At 30.6% G+C, this 22,934-nt stretch overlaps 1 protein-coding gene across 1 annotated transcript; it reads left to right on the plus strand.

The window, feature by feature from the left end:
- The first annotated feature begins 1,714 nt into the window (after positions 1-1,714).
- Positions 1,715-2,489, plus strand: LOC109151998. The gene is made up of 3 exons (XM_019299589.1): positions 1,715-1,762; positions 1,849-1,991; positions 2,196-2,489. Exons 1-3 carry the CDS (start codon positions 1,750-1,752, stop codon positions 2,469-2,471), a joined length of 432 nt encoding a protein of 143 aa, XP_019155134.1. The 5' UTR covers positions 1,715-1,749; the 3' UTR covers positions 2,472-2,489.
- The last annotated feature ends 20,445 nt before the right edge of the window (positions 2,490-22,934 follow it).

The raw sequence follows: 22,934 nt of genomic DNA on the forward strand, positions 1-22,934 counted from the left end.
TAGTAGTAGTAGTAGTAGTAGTAGTAGTAGTAGTAGTAGTAGTAGTAGTAGTAGTAGTTAGTAGTAGTAGTAGTAGTAGTAGTAGTAGTAGTAGTAGTATAATTGCCAATCAAATGCATATATCTTGAAGAGTAATTGAAAATTTGTATATATTCTTTAAAACCATTAAATAATTTTGTGATTGTGTAAATTTAAAAGTAACTGGGACCAAGCTTGGCTCATTTGCCAAAGCAAACTCTTTAAGAGAATGAGGAGTTATTTTACAACTTTTGATGTGAAATCCATGTTGGAGGAGTGAGGTGAAGAGAGAGAGTGTTTTTTTTTTCGGCAAATGGTGAGTTATTTCTCTTCCTAAGGAAGAGAAATAAATGTGAAGACAGCACTTGTTGTGTGCGTTTCGCGCATAGCAACTACCACGCCAATGAAGAGATTTAAATGTTAAGACAACACTTGCTGTGTGCGTTTCGCGCACAGCTACTGCCACGCGTTTCGGCACGCAACTACCAACGCCATTAGTTTATTATTATTATTTTTTTAAAAAAAAATCATTTTTGTTCATCTCTCTTTTCTCCTCCTCACCACCACTTCTGTCTTCTTCTTCTCATCCTCACGGCCACCGTCACCGTCCACCACTCCTCCTTACTACCACCATCACCTTCTTTTAATTCTACTTCAACTCCTCCTTAGTACCACCGTCGCCGTACACCACTGTCGCCACTCTACCAACGCCGCGCCACCACAACCTTCCTTCTTCATTGTGAGTTTTTATTTTTATTTATTTTTTTTTAAAAAATTTGGTATTATTTTAATTTTTTGAATTGTTTTAAATATTTTTAAATTGTTTTGAATTATTTGTTCATAATTGGTGGTAATTTTTGTATTTTTTATGCAATAATTATGTATTGGAAATTATGATGAACTTGAATTTTAGGAATTATATTAAATTATATTTCGAATGAGGATAAATCTTGTGTGAGATCGACTCACAAATCCATTTTCGTGAGACGGATCGGGTCATGATAAAAATGTAATACGTACGAATAAGGAATAAAATGTTTATTACTTATATTGGTGCCTATGCGGCCGCACCGACCACAAGTTATGTTGCGACCGTATTTGAGCTAAACTCTATATAATAATAATAATAATAATAATAATAATAATAATAATAATAATAATAATAAATAATAATAATAATAATAATAATAATAAACATTGCATTATACTATATACGATAAAATATTTATGGTAATTTTAATTAATGTGTATTACAATATTTTTTAAAGTACAACTCATACATATATGAGAAAGTTTAGAGTAGTCGAATGAGTTTGTCTAATACTGAATTAAATTACAGTTGGCAATGGTATTCGTTGTAGTGTGTAGACAATTTTTACTTTTTGTTCACATTTTAATTTATAATGTTTATTCCTCTACATTTGTCAGCATGAGTTGTCAATTAGTTTTTTTTTTTTTTTTTTTTTTTTTTTTTTTTTTTTTGTAAACTCTAAACGGATTAGGAAGATTACTTGAATTTGATGAGATAAGTAGGATTACAGCTAGCAATTCAATATAAATGTATTGTTTGGGTACTGATTACTTGAATTTGATAACATGATTCAGATTACGTTGAACAATTCGATATTTATGTAGTGTTTAGGTAACTTTTGGTACTTCCATTCACAATGTTTTCTTTCTTGATAGGTTGAGGTTGAAGCGTTGAAGTTTTGATCTGATCCATTACTGGAAATGGCACAAACGAGTTAGTTTTAATAATTCTCATTGTCTATTCTATGAGTGAGTTATTATTATTATTATTATTATTATTAATTTTTTAATTTTAATTAGGTGGATCCAAGAGAGATGCTAGTGTGAAAAAAAGCAATATTCCTGATTATTTCGGAGCAGATCTTTTTCTATCGGGACGTTACATTCAACCTGAAAATCCTTATTTTGTGACCAAAATTAGACGAACAAGGGTTGCCAGTCTGGTAATTATTCTAGATATCAATCTTTATTGATGCGGGAGGAATGAATTGAAAGATGATATATTATATAATATATATATATATATATATATATATATATATATATATTATATATATATATATGTTCATTATGTGTGTCTAGCTTAGCTTGTTTCTTAATTACTTAGGTATGTACATGAGTTTTAATGGATTGAATCGGATTTGCAGTATATACCAAGAGAAATCATTAAGGACTTCAATCTTGAATTACCTCCAACCGTCACTCTACGTGACATGATAGGCAGGGAGTGGATAGCAAATGTAATTGTCTGGGGTGATGGTCGAACATGGCTGTCTGGAGGGTGGAGAAACCTGTGCAATTTGAACCTTGTTGGAAAAGAAGATAGGTGTATTTGTGAGTTCCTGCCACTTCAAATGGAGAATAATATGGTGTTGCAGGTTACAATTGTCAGAGAGGACGATGCCATGCAAATGAGGAATTAATGAGGAAGAATATAATGAATGAAAAATGTCTTACTTAATGTAATTTGATGACGACATATCAATTCAATTCTATTTGGTTTTATCTGGCCTAGGAACATACATGTTAAGTGCATGATGACTAATTCCTTTAATTGCAAATTCTCATATTAGATACTGTATTACTTGTAATTTTAAAATAAATGAAGGCATTATAATAATTATATAGATTACTTAGCATCCATATACTTAACATCCATGTTTGGTTATTGATTAATGGTTGATTCTCTATAAAAGATAGATCGCACCATTTGTGATGATCCATATTTGTTCAAAGATTTGTGTCGACCATATCAATAATTAGAAGATGTAGCCCTAGATAAAGCTTGCAAATCTTAGGTGAATTGGAGAGGCAATTCTAGTGGTAGAAGAGGATGTTGGTTTTATGACTTTTCGGAGTTAACGGCAGGCCAACATTATCGTTAGAATAACGAGAATATCGGAGAGGATAACGATAATATAGGAGAAATATAAGAAAAAATATATGGAGGAGAATATATGAACTTTGTATTAATGAATATTTTGTGAATACCAGAGTTCTCCCCATTCGTCTATGTGAGAGGTTTATTTATACATATTTTGGACTTAGAGCCCTGCAAGGAATAAGAATTCTAAACTGCCTCATATTGGAGTCCTAGTTATATATAAAACATAATTTTTATTATACTAGAAATAATGAGCCAAATTCTAATTATATTGGAATAAGAGGCTCAATCGACAAACTCTTGGATTGCTTCGTATCTATATCTTTCTTGGGCTTCCTTGATCCAGTTGCTTTCATGGGTCGGTCCATGTGGCTCAGGGCAACTATAATTATGTTGTGCATTTGTGTGCACCATGCAAGGTGCACACGGATGTAAAAACGGCGTCGTTTTACTTAAATAAAATAAAATTATTTTCGATTGCCGTTAGTTACGTAAACATATGTGCATAATTTTATAATTCACATTCTGATTTATAGTTATGAATTATGGATGTGTAGTTATGCAATCTGGATTTATAGTTATGAAGTTACAGATGTGTAATTATGCATGCAGTTCTGAATGTATAGTTATGAATTATAATTTCAATTCTGAATGTATAGTTATGAAAGTTATGGATGTGTTAGTTATGCATGCAATTCTGAATGTTATAGTTATGAAGTTATGGATGTGTAGTTATGCATGCAATTCTGAATGTTATAGTTATGAAGTTATGGATGTGTAGTTATGCATGCAATTCTGAATGTATAGTTATAAATTTATGGATGTGTAGTTATGCAATTCTGGTATTTATAGTTATGAAGCTATGGATGTGTAGTTATGCATGCAATTCTGAATGTATAGTTATGAAGTTATGGATGTGTAGTTATGCAATTCTGATTATATTATGAAGTTATGGAAGTGTAGTTATGCAATTCTAAATGTATAGTTATGAATTATGGATGTGTAGTTTATGCCAATTCTGATTTATAGTTATGAAGTTATGGATGTGTATTATGCAATTCTGAATGTATAGTTATGAAGTTATGGATGTGTAGTTATGCATGCAATTCTGAATGTATAGTTATAAATTATGGATGTGTGTTATGCAATTCTGAATGTATAGTTATGATGTGTAGTTATGCAATTCTGGGTTTATAGTTATGAATTATGGATGTGTAGTTATGCAATTCTGGATGTATATTTATGAAGTTATGGAGGTGTAGTTATGTAATTCTGATTTTTAAATTTTTTTTTTTAAAGTTGGATGTCAAAACGGCGTCGTTTTTGAAATGGTGCACACGGTTGCACAGCATAACGCTCCTAGTATATTATCCATGGAAAATGGCAAATTATATCGTGCACCGCTGTGCATAATCGATTATGCATCGCGCATTAAAATGACGTCGTTTTGTTTAATGAAACAACCGACATCCATTTCCACGTTCCGTACCTTTCCGCAAAAATAACTATGTTATTCAGTTTCATTTGTATACATGTATTTTCAGTTCAACACAAGTACAGTTTCATTTCGATATAACTACAGTTTCATTCAATATTTATAGACTCAAATATGTGAAAATGTTATTTAATTTTATTTTATATACACTATAGTTTTATTAAAACAGAACTACATGATCATTTTAATTTAATTACAGCTTTATTGTACAATATACACTCAAATATGTGAAATGTTATTCAGTTTATTTTATATACACTTCAGTTTCATTTCACCACATCTACAGTATCATTTTGATATAACTGCAGTTTCATTTGATAATATAAAATAATAAGTGAGGCAGTGTCTGTTTAGATATACTGTAGTGTCAGTTGTAATTAACATACAAAAATGCACTCTCGTTAAAACTAACGGCGCGTCGTTTCTTTACTTAAAGTAACAACGTCGTTTTGACGCGGTCTATGATATAACGACCCATTATCCATCATCCAGTCCCCCACTTTCTTGAGATTTCATGAAGTCAATGTCTCAGGAAAGTATCTCGATCTGTTTCTAGTAGCTAATTATGAACTGGAGCAATGAGAAGATTTAGGTGCTCGTGGCTCTTCTCTAATGTACACATATCGTGGGTTTGCTTCATACTTATTGTAGTCATTATATGTGTGTCCCATGTGGATTAAAAGGAAAATCAAAGCTATGCAAAAGGAGGGTCAAGCCTCATCCAAATCCCTTTTCTCCAAGGCCAAGACATGCTTGTCAGAGTTGAAAACCACAACCCCAAATTATGAGAACAAAAATGCAGATGTGACAACTCCCGATTTTACGTACTAAACCAAAGGCAATTAAGCTTAGATATAGAGATTAAACTAAACATTAAGCATTAAAGTCACGGAAGCTAACAGTCAATCGGGAAATGTGATACCACATATATCTAATCTATAGATGCACAGGCTAGAAATCAAGCACTAATACCAAAATCCAACATAAAGTCAAACAATTCTAGAGTTAAGACATACAGCCACAATAACTAGACTAAGAGTAAAGGAGAGCTACGTAAACTACGTCTTCTTCTAGCGCGTCACAATGGTCTACTCTGTACCTATAAAACATAAGGGTAGCACCCGTTAGCGAATAATGCTAAGTAACTATAACACCTCTTGTTTTTTTCCTAAAATATTTATATTAAATATAAATATTATCCAAATAGAACTATTTACTTATAATTAAATAGTTTGCTAAAATATATACATATACCTAAATCCATTAATTTATTGATATGGTCCATGGTGGACCGTCGACCTTTGTCTAAAATAAAGCCGTTAGCCATTTTGGATAAAAGTAAGGAGGGTCCTCTTACCTTTTCAGATTCTATTAGGAATCCTAAACCTTTTACCTTTTCAGATCGTATTAGGGAGCCTATACCTACCTATTCAGATTCTAACTGGGAATCATAAATCTATTTAAAGGGATTAGAAAGCATTTTTAATCCATTTCACCCATCCCTATTCCCACACTCGAAAATCCCTCCCCAAAACATAGTCAAAGGATTCCCATCACCGGGCTTAGGGAGGATCGATTGAGGAAAAGATCTTAGGAACTTGTGAGAAGTTTAATTAAGCTAAAAACGGTAACCATGTCTTACAAAACCTATTTTCCTTGCTATCTTTTATTGATTGGCTCCTTTTGAATGATTGTATGTGTGATTCATGACTAAGCCTTGATAGAGCTTGTCTTTAGATTTATGATTGGATTATTGTTATTCTTGTTGTTCTTGATGATCTTGTGTGGTTGTTGCATGATCTTGTGTTAAGCATGTTTAGAGCTTGCTTTAGGGTTTACAAGATGGTGTCTTATGTTCTTGTGGTTCTTGATGTTCTTGAACAACTATGTGCTTATTCTTGAGGCTGCATGATTAGAGCTTATGTTTAGGATTTAATTGTATTATTCTTGGCTTATTCTTGATGTCCAAACCCCTATTGTTGTTGTTGAGGATTGGGAAGTGTTTGGACTTGAATTTGGCATAATTGATGAATTCCGGGATGGGAAGTTTAGCAAGAAGCATGCTCTAGCGGGTAGTTGGTGGAGGACGAACCCCACTCGACCACCCGTCGGGAAGGGCCCTTGTTCCAGCGGGTGGCGGTGAGAGGTTGAGCACCGCCGGAAGTCCGTTGGAACATAGCCAGTCCGGCGGGAGTTTGTCTCTCGCCGTACCGCCTGTATGGCGGTGCAGTGTTGTTTTCTGCCGTTGATCGTTTCCCCGTGCACCGTTGTTTCTCGTTTGACGTGCGCGAGTCTAGCATGATGTCTTAAATGCCGTAACGTGATTTGTGGTTCGTGTCTAAGCATGTGGTCTAAACTGTATTGTCGTGTTGAGTCTTGATGTGATTGTTGTTAAGTCTTGATTGTCGTGTTATTGTCCATGGTGACGAAAAGATGCGAGATTGGTGGAAAAGATATGTTAGAGGTATGGCGCACTGCGAGTGCTTGTGTTATGTGCACTGTGTGTGCTTGATCGTTGTGCTATAGGCACATATCACTTGATTATTGTGCTATAGGCACATATCATGTTATGTAATGCACTACATGTCTTGATCATTGTGCTATAGGCACAGATCACTTGATTATTGTGTTATAGGCACAGATCATGTAATGTAATGCACTGCGAGTGCTGAGTGATCGGTGGAATGTTGGAGGTCATGTTGGAGGGGAGCATCCGGTGCTCCGGAGGATAAGGGTGTGGAGTTATAACACCCCTAATTTTTAAAACATTTAATGCTTATGAAATAAAGGAGAATCTGTCATTAATACCCAGCAGAGCGGAAATAATATCATAAGTATCGGGGTGCTATGCCAATCTAGGCTGGAGAACCTAGATGCACAGGCTACAACTAACTAATCTAAGATAATCCATAATTAATATTCAAATACAATTTGAGGCACACAGGCCTTAGCAACTATGATAGATCTAACTATTGCTAACTCTGCGAGTCCATCTAGCGCACTCCAAAGCTACTGGTCAGTACCTGAAAAACATATGATTAAACAACCGTCAGCGAATAATGCTGAGTAACCCACTCCACGCGTTGAGTACAATATAGGTAGATATAAGAAAACCATTTGAGACTGAGGAATACATATATAGTCCTAAACAACTCTAGCTTTAAAACAAGCTCAAGACTCAGACACATTAATAGACTCATCACCATAAGATAATATAAAGATACTAGCATGCAACCTAAACCATAAAGTAAGACAATAGCAAGACTCAACAATAACAAGCAAGAGCAACAACACCACGTCCACGTCCACCTTATACAAGTTCCAACTTGTACGCTCTCCAACATTATTTCAATTCCAACATATACCTCCAGGCCACCTTATATTTTCTTCCTTATCCCTCTGGAGCACTCATGCTCCCCATCAACATACTGCCAACAAAGACCACCACGCGGCGCCAATACATAACATGATCTGTGCCTATATATAGCACAATAATCAAATGGTCTGTGCTATAGCACAATAACCGAGCACTTGTAGTCCTAAACTGCCAACATATTCTTTTCTACCAATCACATCTCTTTTCTTATCATGGACAGCAACATAACAATCATCATTCAACAACAACAATCAGCTAGATCAATACTCAATACCAATACTCAATATTCACAATGCCAAACACAAGGGAAAGGCACAAGGTTCTCAAGGGAACATACAAATCTATCATAGGCCAACGAATACCAACTTAAACCACATGCAATAATCAAGACTCACAACTCGTCAATCCTAACACGGTACCCAAAACATCAAACTAGACCCCCAAACATCAAACGGGGCACAACGGGGAACGAGGAAACAACATCGGGGGAAACAACACACAACGTCCGCCGTACCAACGGCGGTACGATGGGTGGACAACCACCCTACGTCTGCTCGATGGCGGACGGCCTTGTACAGCGGTACACCTCCACCTGCCGGCCACCCGCTAGTACAGGTGACGTACCGGCGGGTGTCAGGTGGGGTTCGTCCCCCACCGGCTACCCGCTGTACACACATTCCTTGGCACTTTCCCAACCGGGAGTTCATCACTTTTACCCAAAATCAAGTCCAAACACATCCCAACAGATATTAACAACAATATGGACTTGAACCACAAGAATTTAAGCCAAGAAACAACACAATTACACTCTAGATGTAAACCCTAGACATGCCAAGATTCAAGACCAGAACACATAGTAAATCAAGAACATCAAGACCCTTAAGAACAACAAGACACTATCACATAAAACCTTAATAACAAGCTCTAGACATGCCTAAACAAAAGATCATGCATATAACCACACACGAATATCAGGATCAACAAGATTATCAATCAATCACAACATATACCTAAGATAAGCTCTATCAAGACACAATCATAAGATCATACATATGATTATCAAAAGGAGCCAATAAATAAGATATAGCAAGGAAATAGGTTTTGTAAGACATGGGTTACCTTTTAATTAAACTTCTCCAACTTCCTAGGATCTTTCCTCAAGGTCCTTTCCCTAGTCGATCTTCCCTAGCTTGGTAATGGGGAATTCTTTGATTATCTTTTGGGGAGGATCTCGAGTGAGGGAATAGGGATGGGTGGAAGGGGTTCTAAATGCCTTCTAATCCCCTTTAAATAGATTTAGGATTCCCAGTTAGAATCTGAATAGGTAAGAGGAGTACAGGGTGTCTGGAGGTACATGTTGAACTAATATATAGTTGGCGAGGCGTAAAGGTTGGGACTTGGTATAAGGTTGGAACATGGAGTGTTTGTTGTTGTTGTTTGTTATTGTTGAGTCTTATTGACGTCTTGTCTTGTGGTCATAGCTTGCATGCTTGTGTGTTATGTGCCTTGTCGTGTCAAGTCTGTTGATGTGTCTTGAGTCTTATTCCTAGTTTTAAAACTAGAGTTGTTCAGGACTATATTTATGTATTCCCATGTCTCAAAATGGTTTTCCTATATTTATATGCTTATGGTACTCAACAGGTGGAGTGGTTGCTTAGAATTATTCTATAACGGTTGTGATACCGCATGTTTTTTCATGTACTGATTAGTTGGCCGAGAGCGCGCTAGAAGGAGCTGCGGTTCCTAGCTTTGTTAGACGGCCTGTGAGCCATGCTTGAATTTGGATAATGATTATGGTTTATGCTTTGTTTAGTTAGTTTTGGCCTGTGCATCTACGTTCTCAAGCTTAGATGTGGCATAGCACCCAACACTTATGTTTAGCTTCCATTCTGTTTTGGGTATTAATGATAGGATTATCCTTATTTCGTAATCTTTAATGATTTTAAATTATACTGGAAATTGGGGGTGTTACAGTAACCCACCACTACGCATTGAGTATAATATAGTATAGATATAAGAAAATCATTGAGACTTGCTTATCCATTTGCGTGAGGCCGTGCGTGAATAGGAGTGCGAATAAGAGGGCAAAAATTCAGCATTTGTGAGGAGTTCAATTAATCATTCAACAATTCTAGAGAGAAAGTTCTTAGAGGTAGCTTTAGGTTTAGGCTCGATTAGATTTTCTTTTCTAGGGTTTTAGCCTCAAATCTAGATGTTTTGCAAGGAAGCTTGAAGATTTGGAAAGCTTGTGGATTGGGTTTTCGTCTTCTACAAACATTGGAAGGGATCTAGATTCATCTTGGTGAAATCTAACCTTTGATCTTCATTGTTTAAATCTTGTTCATCCATTTCATATTTGCTAGATCTTGCTCATTATCATGTTTGGCTAAAGTCCTAGGGGCAAGGATTGTTGTTTATATTGCGTTTGATGGATTCGTAATGTCATTTGTGATTCTTGATTGTTGTTGGCTTACTTGTCTTGTTCGAAGTGAGTTTTGTGTGGACTAGTGTGTGAGGTGCGCAACTCGCCCATTAGATCTAGGATGAGTGCATTGGCAAGAGATTGTGATGTACTCTAGCCTTACCACATGCATTTCCCGCCCTCAGATACGAGTGGATAAGGTCCGGAAAGGGATGTACGCAAGATGTTGTTATAATGCCTCTTAAAGAAGAATAGTTCCTTCGAGTGGCGTTAAGACCGAATCGTTGTATTCTTTCTTTTTTTTAAAAAAAATTATTTTGAAATTATTTTTTTAATAATTGAATTGGTAACCTATAAAAAAAAATGTCAATTACCTGCTAAAAATGCTAATTGAACAAATTTAGTAGGTAAGTGTGGTTAAATAGCGTTTAATTTAGTTCATGGTGGGAATTGAGCATTTGCCAATAGTACATGGCCTATTTGACACTTCTCCATAAATTATAATGGTAATTAAACTACTACAAAAAAAAGGCGAATATAGCGATGGCTTTAGCGACGGACGAATTTCGTTGCTAATATAGTGACGGAATAGCAACAACGTAGTGACAGATTTAATCTTTTTGTTAAATAGACTTCTAGTGACGGTTTAGCGCCAGACTAGCGACGGGTATTGCGACGGAACATTGATGTTGTCAAATGCGTAGCTAATATTATCGAGAATTTTTTGCGCAAAAACTAGAGTGAGATTAGCGACAGTCTTTTCGTGGGCTTATTTATTAATTTTAATAGCCACGGATATACTAATCCGTCACAAAGGCTACGAGCGGGAGAATGTTAAATACCAAACCTATTTTTTTTTTATAGAATCTAGCGACGGAAGTTTTAATCCGTCGCTAGATCGAGACGGATGTTAAACCCTAAACCTATTTTTTTATATAATCTAGCGACAAAAGTTTTAATCCGTCGCTAGATAGAGACGGATGTTAATACCGTCTCTGGATTTGACTAATCAAGTTACTAGCTCTAAGGGTTTTGGAATCAGCTATTGTCTCCCCTAACGGTCTCTCATGCCACTGCTCGCTGCCTCGATATTCCTCTAATTGCCACCGCGACGGCGTCGCTTCCCCTGCCGCCGACGAGCGCTGTACTTCTCTGCGACGGCGTCGCTTCCCTGCCGCCACGAGCCATTGCACCTCTCCGTCGACGGCGTCGCTTCCCCTGCCACTCACCAGCGCTGCACTTCTCCGGAGGTAGTCGCTTTCCCTGCCGCCTACTCCGGTACGTTTATACTTTATTGTCGGTTTTCTGTTTGTAAATCTGCTGTGTTTTACATTAGCCACGAGCCGTTGACGCTTACTTACATATGGCGCTGTTTTCATCGCATAAATTATGTTTGTCTTGAATTTTTTCTTTTAGACCATTGTGTTAATTTGTTTCGTTTGGAACTGTGCATTCTTATTTGTTTCATCTACGAGTCTGCTTAGCCAAGTGCTTTAGAGTTTATTTGCCTCCATCTACGACTCTGCTTCACATATTTTGTATGGAGTTGTGTTTTACATTACCCATTACTGTTGTTTCTTCTCATTGACTTATTCCCAACACCTAGCCATATTTCTCTCACAATAAAAGAATAAACCTTCTTCTTGACTAGGACAATTTCTTGTACTAAAACCAGTACAACTTGCTACTGGTTACAGTGATTTAGAAACATAACAATACAAGTTTTTCTTTTTCTAGCATGATGTCTCTTTCTATACAAGAGGCATGCTGTGTGTTAGATGAGACTGAAAACTAATGTACCATACAAAAAATGTATTACTTTCCTTTGGTTCCTCGACTGCAGAGGTTGTATGCATCTAATGCAGCAATTGATACGAAGTGGCAAGCAAATTCAGTTGAAGATGGAATCATGTGTCATCCCTCAGACTCGCTTGCTTGGAAGCATTTTAACGACATTTATCCTGACTTTGCATATGAAATTTGAAATATCAGGTTAGGTCTGTGCACCAATGGGTTTTCAACCGTTTGGACAATCAGGACAACAATATTCCTCATGGCCTATGATACTAACAACGTACAATTACTTCCTTGGATGTGTATGAAGGAGGAGTATATGTTCTTAACCGTATTGGTTCCAGGTACAAACAATCTAAAAGAGAAGATATATGTTTTTTTACAACCGCTTGTTGTGGAGTTAAACCAATTATGGGCAGTCGGTGTTTCAAATATATGATATTTCAAAGAAGCAGAATTTTCATATGCGAGCTACCCTTATGTGGAGAGTTAGTGATTTTCCTGAATATTCGATGTTATCCAGGTGGAACACTACTAGGAGGTTAGCTTGTCCATATTGCATGGATAAGTCAGATGCTTTCACCCTAAAACATAGTAGTAAGCAATCGTGGTTTGACAATCATCGAAAATTTTTGCCACCCAATCATCCATTTTGCAGGAATAAGACAATGTTCTTTAATAACAGAGCGGTTACAACTAAGGCACGGCTTCTTCGGTCAGGATATGATATCCTTGCAGAGATTGAAACTTTAGGCCTTAAGAAGGTCACTGAATTGGATGCAGCAGAAGTTAATGGATTCATTTCAAAAACTTGTGGTTAGAAGAAGCGAAGTATCTTTTGGGATTTTCCGTATTGGAGTTCACACTTGGTACAACATAATTTGGATGTCATGCATATAGAAAAAATGTGTTTGATAACGTGTTCAACACAGTAATGGATGTTACTGGAAAAACAAAGGACACATATAAATCTAGAGAAGAGCTGGATGATTATTGTCGGTGGCTTGAGCTGAAGCGAGACCTTGTGACCGGAAAGTTCCCAAAGCTTGTTACACACTTGAAAATTCGGCAAGGGAAGCATTGTGTGAATGGGTTACGAATCTCAAATTTCCTGATGGTTATGCATCTAATATGAGTCGATGTGTAGATATGAAGAAGTTGAAGTTATTTGGTATGAAAAATCATGACTGTCATGTGTTTATCCAGAGGTTAATACCAATTGCATTTAGTGAGTTGCTCTCGCTAAATGTTTGGAAAGTTCTTATAGTGTCGAGAATGAGTTTCGATTTGTCAAACTCGTGCGTTATGTAAATACTTGCCTTGAAATTTTTGGTGTTGTATACATAGTAGTATTGTGAAATTGTATTAATACTGGATTATGGACTATAATTATATTTTGGACAAATCATGTGGAGAAATTGTATTTGATATTATTTTTTGAAAAATGTATTTGGAGAAAATTATATATTCTTGAGAAAATTGTATTTTTGGGGACAAAGTATTTGTTTGTGGAGAAATAATGAAATTTTGAGAAAAATAATTTATTGTATGGTGTCCAAGTAAGAGTGAGTACTGTTTACTTGGACTATTTACTACTCATTGGGCTGGGAATCGCATGAGAGTGTATCACATAAGTTATGATTCAGTTTCCAAATTGTTTGAGTGGTAGTAGGTAGGAAAATTTGACTATTTGGATCATATATTACCCAATGGCTTGGAATCCTCTAGGGTGTGCACATAGGTTTTAGTCCAGTTTCAAAGTGGATTTCAAAAAAATTTGGTTACTTCTCCACAAATAACTATTTATTCTCCATATAAGTATGAAATTATATGAGTTTTGAAATATAAAAAATTCAAGCCATTATTTTACGGGGTGAAGTGAAACTTACTTGGCTTATGCTAATTTTTGTCTACATTCTGTTTTTGTGTAAAAATTATTTATACAAGTGAACATGGATAGGAATTCGGGATGAATTCAAGTTGAGAAGGAATAAATTTTAATTATTTGTTATTTTGAGGAAATATTGTTGTATAGTAATTGCAGTTTTAAGTACTAAGTTGATTTTGAGATATTATTTGATGTTGTAAATTTAGTATAATTACCACAAATAATGTTTAATAATTGACAAATTCTATTAGGTAATAAAAATTATCATTATAAAATCTTTTGTACTATGGACACATTATTTTTAATTATTTTGGTTTAATAATATTATATCTTATTTATAAAAAACCAAAGTAATACTTTTAGTACTATTGAATATTGATTGACTAAAAATAATCTTAATTATTATTAAGGCAATTAATAGGTATTTAGCTTTAAAAAGCCTTCAAATATATGAATTATAAAACCATAGAATCAATTAGTAGGACAATTATATTAGGTAATCTAACTAATAATTTCTTTTTTTAAATTAGATCCCCTTTTCAATAATGAATATAAGATTTCTTCCGTGGAAATATTTGTAGAAATTTCATTATATTATAATTAATAAAATATGAAATATAATTAAGAAAATGAAATTATAAAATTAAAAAAACATGAATATTTATAATTTTAAAAAGTATAACATACATACACTTTTTTTTAGATAAATACATACATAAACTTATGCACTATACTAATAATAATAATACAAAATTCAAATGTTACTTTTTTTAATTTCTAAATGTAACTTTTAAATATAAATCGATTAGTGCACATAATAGTTTTTTAGTTCAGTGTATTTTAGGGAATGAGGTTACAGGCTTTATATACACAAAGAATAGCTAAATGATAGGAAACTAACATAGAATTATTCTAACGATCCTAATAATGCTAACCACTCAATAAAATCTATCAATATAAATTATAATTAATGAAATTATATTATATAATTTTCCTTTATATATATATATATATATATATATATATATATATATATATATAATATAATATATATATATATATATATTAATAAATATTATGCGTATATACAATGTATTATACAATTATATAAGGAAATGCGTCTGATTAGAGTTTAAGTTTACTCATCAAAATTTAAAAATTTAAATTTTTTTTTATTGATTTCTAAGTATATATAATTTTGTTAGTTATTATTCATATTTTAGAATTATAATATATATGAAATATACTTTGGAATAAATAAACTTAATTATGTGAACTTTTTTTTATAAATTTATCTAAATATGTAAAGATTATAGATTATATTAACCATACAAAATTTAAATTTTGTATGTTATGAAAATAGATACTTGACTAAATATATAAAAGTCCAACTATATTATTATATTGTACAGTTTAACATCTTTTCATTTTTGTCTATTATCGATTTTAAATTCTTAATAAAAAAAATTTTTCGTGCAACGAACTAGTAAAACACTATATTTTTAAAAATACAATTGGATAAATGTCATAAATTAGTACAAAATCATTTCTGTTTATAATAATTAAAGAAAAAAATAAATAATTCAAATATATGAACCAATGATTTCAAAATGAAATTAATATACAGTTACAAATAAATATTGCATGATTAGATTTACTTTAATTTTATTAGTGAAATGACTTTTCTTTATTAGTTTTTAAGAGAAACTAAGGGAGTATTGTGTTGCCAAAAAATATTTTAAAAATAAAAATACTTAGTAATAATAAATAATTTTAAAAAATAATATTTTTTTAAAAAATAACAAATTAATAAATATCATTAATTAATTTGTACAATATCATTTCTGTTTATAATAATTAAAGAAAAAATAAATAATTCAAATATGTGAAGCAATGATTTCAAAATGAAATTAATTAATCTATACTATTAATTTAATAAAAGTAAATAATAATTTACACGAATCTATATCTATGCTATTAATAAAAGTAAAATCTTCCATTAAAATGTCTCTTACCCCTTTTGATACGAGATTGCCCTTCAAGTTCTAGCATAAACAATTCCCGTTGATGCTCGCATATACCATGACTGTCAACAAAAGTCAAGGCCAAACACTAAGTCACGTTGAGTTATTACTTAAAAAACCAGTATTTAATCACGATCAATTTTTTCCGAGTCAGCCATCCTGATGGTCTGAAGGTTTTAACTCTACACGAGGATAGACAAATTTCTGTTACTACTACCAACTAGTATTTGCACCCGTGCGATGCACGGAATGAATTTGTTGTAATATATTAATAATATATGAATCAATATATAATTATTTAAATTAGAATATCAAATATAATATAGTACAATTAAAGATATCATTTGGATCGTTTATATATTTTGATGTTATCATTGATTGAATTTGTGCAATTAATTGCTCAAATTGATAGCTAATATTTAGATGTATGCATGCGGTGCTATATTTTGAAGATTTTATTTATCATTGTTTAGTATTTTCATAAATTAGGCAAATGTGCTCGTTATCTAACAACTCAGTTATAGAAATGAATTGCTATCCTTATTCACTTGTATGGAAGATATTACATTTTTTTGTCAAGATATATAGCATTTTTTTTTCATTTAAAAAAAAAACTTAATATCACCGCTTATATTTACACATTATTGAAACCTCTTTGTAGACGACATTAGTAGTGACAACACAATCTTGTTCATCTTCGTCTAGAGCTAACACTTTTCAATCCATCAAGACGGGTTACCTGGGTGAAAATATATAATGGTAGAATATCACTTAATTAGTTATCCTTTTATATTTTCAGTTAATTAGTAATATCATATTCATTTTTAGCCAATTATTTTTTTAATATTTTCAGTCAATTAGTCAATTAGAATATCAAATGCCAATGATATTTTTACCTAATTTTCGTTCCATTTTTATTTGATGATGTTGATATTATTATTGAAATATTTCTATTTCACTTTTAATTTACCTTTACTATTGTTTAAAATATGCATTTACTATTGATAATGTAGAATATTATTATTAACATATTTTCCTTCAATTTTTAATTAAAATGCAATGATCTGACCATTTCTTTTTTATTTTAGTCAATTATGAATCATTTTTTATTTGCAATCAATTATTAATATTCATTTCCTTTTATATTTTCAGTCAATTAGTAATATTAGATTCATTTTCAATCAATTATTCTTTTTATTTTCAATCAATTAGTCAATTATAATATAGATGCAGTGATGTTTTTACTTAATTTTTGTTCCATTTTAATTTGATGATGTAGAATATTATTAATGAAAATATTTTCGTTACATTTTTAATTTACCTTTACTATTTTTTAAAATATGCCTTTACTATTTGATGATGTAAAAATTTTATTATTGAATATTTCCTTTCCATTTTAAATTTTCCTTTACTTCTCAACAAATAAAACAAAAAAAAATAAAAAAATACTTTGGACTTCTCAGTACTTGTCGACATTGATGGGCAAGCAATTATGTTGGTAAGAGGAGCCATGGGCTTCCCTTTTGTCTTTTTTATTTTTTATTTTTTTTATATATTTTAATTTTATTTTGTATATCGTTTTGTTTGGATTATTACTACTACTACTACTACTACTATTATTATTATTATTATTATTATTATTATTATTATTATTATTATTATTATTATTATTATTATTATTATTATTATTTCGTCAAAATTTTAACAAATTCGCTATTTTAACAATTTATCTTTAATCAAAACACCAAAATATTATTTAATAACTCAGTAATTTGCTCGCTCCAAACTGCTAAAAACTAAAACAACACATACATTTTGCGTTAATCTTTCCCAAACCCCACTAATAATAAATAAATAAATAATGAAAAACTAAAAAGAAAAAAAAAAGCTAAGGTTCTTAAATATGAACATTTTGACTTCTCAATACTTGCCACATTGATGGACAAACAATTATGTCTGTACCTCTTATATAGAAGAGCTCAAGAGCTCCTCTTTTCAAACATTTTCAATGTGGGATTAAAATGATCTCACATCATTTACAAAGGGAGCTCTTGGCTCCCCTTTGTCTTCTTCTTCTTCTCCTTTTTTTTTTTTTTATTAATTTTAATTTATTTTGTATTTAGTTTTGTTTGGATTATTACTATTATTAGTATTTTCACCCGTGCGATGCAGGGAATGAATTTGTGTAATATATTAAGAATATTTTGGATCGATATATAATTATTTAAATTATAACATCAAATATTATATAGTGCACTTGAAGGTATGGTTTGGATCCTTTGTGTTTGATGTTATCATTGTTTGAATTTGAGCAAATAATTGCTCAAATTAATAGCTAATGTGTAGATGTACGCACGCGGGTGTTGTAGCTTTGGAGATTTTATTTATCATTGTTCAGTATTTTTATAAATTAGGCAAATGTGCTTTGTTCTTTAGCAACTCAGTTATAAAAATGAATTGATATACTAATTCATTTGTATGAAAAATATATTTTTTGTCTAGATATATAGCAATTTGCCATTAAAAAAATAGAATATCACCGATTGTATTTACACATTATTGAAACATCTTTATAGACAACATTGGTAATAGCAACACAATCTTGTCCATCTTCGTCTAGAGCTAACACTTCAGTCCATCAGGATGGGTGACTCGGGTGAAAATATATAATGGTAGAATATCAGTCAATTAGTGATCCTTTTTATATTTTCAGTCAATTAGTAATACCATATTCATTTTCAGCCAATTATTCTTTTTTTTTAGTCAATTAGCCAATTAGACTATTAGATGCAGTGATATTTATACCTAATTTCCGTTCTATTTTAAAATGATGTATAATATTTTATTGAAATATTTCCGTTATATTTTTAATTTACCTTTATATTGTTTAAACTTTAAAATATGCATTTCCTATTGATGATGTAGAATATTATTGAAATATTTCTGGTCTAATTTTTTAATTTTTGTTCCTTTTTTTTAAAATTAAAATGCAATGATCATGACAATTTCTTTTTTTCATTGTAGTTAATTAGTCAATTACTCAATTGGAAATATTATTGTCACCAATTAAGCTTTATTAATTTTTTACTATTTAATTAATATTCATATTAATTTGGGCGGGAATGTTGAAAATGAGAATTTTACTTTTATTAATAGTATATTTGAATTATTTATTTTTTCATTAATTATTCGCATGGTAAACATAAATGATATTGCAATAATTAATTTATAATATTTATCAAATTGTATCTTTTTTAAAAATATAAATTTTCACATGTTTATGGGTTGAAAAAATTTTAAATTATTTTTTATTTTTAAAAAAATTTTCAGCAACCCAAACACTCCATTAATCTCCCATAAAAAACTGATAAAGAAAAATCATTTTATTAAAGAAATTAAAACTAATTAAATTAAATCTAATCATGCTATATTTATTTGTAATGTATATTAATTTAATTTGAAATCATTGATTCACATATTTGAATTTTTTTTAATTATTCTCATTGTAAACATTAATTGATATTGCAATAATTTAATTTATATGATATTTATCAAATTGTATCTTTTTTTTTTTAAATATAAAATTTTTTCATGTTTAGGGGTTAAATAATATTTTAAAATTATTTTGAATACATATTATACATTAAGTGTATATATATTATATTCTCAAATTTTCATTATTTCTCCACAAATAAATACTTTCTCCACAAAAATACAATTTTCTCCAGAATATATAATTTTCTCCAAATACATTTTTCAAAAAAAAAAAAAAGAAATACAATTTTCTCCACATGATTTGTCCAAAATATAATTATAGTCAATAATCCAGTATTAATACAATTTCACAATACTACTATGTATACAACACCAAAAAATTTCAAGTCAAGTATTTACATAACGCACGAGTTCTACAAATCAAAACTCATTCTCGATATTTTGAGAATCACCACTCACAATATTACCATTTATTGATAAATGTACTTGTGTTCACATGAATAACATATATCATATAATATCACATATAATATCAATACATACAGTACTCGGGGAAAATAATAATTTTGGTGATATATAAAATCGTACCCTCGAAGGCAAACTTTCTATCAACCTTAATAGCATCCTAACCACCTTGATAAGAAACATGCATGTGAATCAAATAAATCCAATAATAATAATAAGCAAAGCATATTATTCATTGATCATCATCATCAATCTCAACAAACTTAGATTTAAACAAAAGAATTTGGAGAGTAGAAACAATTACCAGAAGTAGAGATTAAGTGAATGAGTTTTGCTAGGATTGAAGAAAACGTAGGAATATATTGAAAATCATGAACAACCAGTAGTGTGGGGGAAGATGAATGAATGCCAAAGTCTAAAAATTTGTATTTATAGTTAAAAATAGTAATTCGAAAGGAAAGTCTAAAATAATTTATTTAAAAAATATAGAAAGTAAAGTAAGTAATAAGGTAATAAAATTATTATTGTTATTAGTATATATAGATTAAATTAAATATTAATTGTATATGCATTCAAAAAAAAATATTAATTGTATATAATGTCTATATATATATATATAATATATATATATATATATATATATATATATATATATATATATATATATATATATATCACACAGAATATTTACTATACTTAATTACTAGTATTTGCACCCGTGCAATGCACGGAATGAATTTGTTGTAATATATTAAGAATATATGAATCGATATATAAGATTTAAATTAGAACATCAAATATTATATAATACAATTAAAGATATGATTTAAATTGTTTATATATTTTGATGTTATCATTGCTTGAATTTGGTGCAAATAATTGCTCAAATTAATAGCTAATGTCTAGATGTACGCATGCGGTCCTATAATTTTAAAGATTTTATTTATCATTGTTTAGTATTTTTTATAAAATTAGGAAAATGTGCTCGTTCCTCTAAACAACTCAGTTATAGAAATGAATTGCTATCCTTATTCATTTGTATGGAAGTAAGATATATTTTTTTGTCTAGATATATAACAATTTTTTTCATTTAAAAAAAATTAATATCACCGATTATATTTACAGATTATTGAAACCTCTTTGTAGACGACATTGGTAGTGACAACACAATCTTGTTCATCTTCATCTCGAGCTAACATCTTCTCCATCAGGACTGGTTACTTGGGTGAAAATATATAATGATAGAATATCACTCAATTAGTTATCATTTTATATTTTCAGTCAAATCGTTAATATCATATTCAGCCAATTATTCTTTTTTATTTTCAGTCAATTAGTCAATTTAGAATATCAAATGCAATGATATATTTACCTAACTTTGGTTCTATTTTTAATGATGATGTAGATATTATTATTGAAATATTTGCGTTCCATTTTTAATTTACCTTTACTATTGTTTAAAATATGCATTTACTATTGATAATGTAGAATATTATTATTAGATTATTTTCCTCCAATTTTTATTTTTCATTCCATTTTTAATTAAAATGCAATGATCTGACCATTTTTTTTAGTCAATTATAGATCATTTTTTATTTGCAGTCAATTATTAATATTCATTTACTTTTGTATTTTCAGTCAATTAGTAATATCAGATTAATTTTTAGTCAATTGTTCTTTTTTATTTCCAATCAATTAGTCAATTAGAATATAGATGCAGTGATATTTTTACATAATTTTCGTTCCATTTTAATTTGATGATGTAGAATATTATTAATGAAATATTTTTGTTCCATTTTTAATTTATCTTTACTATTTTTTAAAATATGTCTTTACTATTTGATGAGGTAAAATATTATTTTTGAAATATTTCCTTTCCATTTCTAATTTTCCTTTACTTCTAACCAAAATAAAATAAAATAAAATAAAAGGTTTTGGTCTTCTCAATACTTGTCCACATTGATTTTTTTTTTTGGTAAACCAAGGTTTTCACCGTCGGACACAGTGACTAATCCACTCGCTGAATTGTAAGCACTCTTTTGCGTGGCAGCTGGCTTAGAGATTTAAGTCTACTCCATTCCCAAATCCAAGGATCCAACCCTTGACTTTGGTTAATGATGGATGAGTCTCTTACACTCAACCACACCCTCCAGATTGATGGGCAAGCAATTATGTTTGTAAGATGAGCATTACTCCTCTTATATAGAGGAGCTCAAGAGCTCATCTTTCCAAACATTTTCAATGTGAGATCAAAATGATCCCACATCATTTACAAAGGGAGCCCGTGACTCCCTTTTGTCTTCTTCATATATTTTTTTTTTAATTTTAATTTTATTTTGCATATCGTTTTGTTTTGATTATTATTATTATTATTATTATTATTATTATTATTATTATTATTATTATTATTATTATTATTATTGACAAATTCGTCATTTCAACAATTTATTAAAACATCAAAAATATTATTTAGTAACTAAGTAATTTGCTCCAAATTACTAAAAACTAAAACAAAACATACATTTTGGGTTAATCTTTCCTAACCCCCACTAATAAATAAATAATAAATAATAAATAAAACTAAAGTAAGAAGACAAAGCTAAGGTTTCTTAAATAAGAACCTTATTATTATTATTATTATTATTATTATTATTATTATTATTATTATTATTATTATTATTGTTGTTGTTGTTGTTGTTGTTGTTGTTGTTGTTGTTGTTGTTTTGTTGTAATTTGATTATTTGGCAAATTCACCAAAATTTTAAGAAATTCGTCTGTTTAATAATTTATAATTAATCAAAAAACTAAAAAATATTATTTAATAACTTAGTAATTTGCTCTAAACTGTTAAAAACTAAAACAACACATACATTTGGGTTAATCTTTTTAAACCCCACTAATAATAAATAATAAATAATAAATAAATTAATAAAAACTAAAATAAGAAGACAACGCTAAAACTTCTTAAATAAGAACTTTTGACTTCTCAATACTTCCCACATTGATGGGCAAGTAATTATGTTTGTAAGAGGAGTAAAACTCC

This window comes from Ipomoea nil, unplaced genomic scaffold (genome assembly GCF_001879475.1).
Source record: "Ipomoea nil cultivar Tokyo-kokei standard unplaced genomic scaffold, Asagao_1.1 scaffold2344, whole genome shotgun sequence".
In the NCBI taxonomy this organism is placed as follows: domain Eukaryota; kingdom Viridiplantae; phylum Streptophyta; class Magnoliopsida; order Solanales; family Convolvulaceae; genus Ipomoea; species Ipomoea nil.

What these genes read in the sequence shown, in the direction of transcription:
- LOC109151998 (XM_019299589.1), top strand. An exon ending in GAACAAGGGTTGCCAGTCTG is followed by an intron (nt 1,992 to 2,195) that starts GTAATTATTCTA and finishes TCGGATTTGCAG; the next exon opens with TATATACCAAGAGAAATCAT.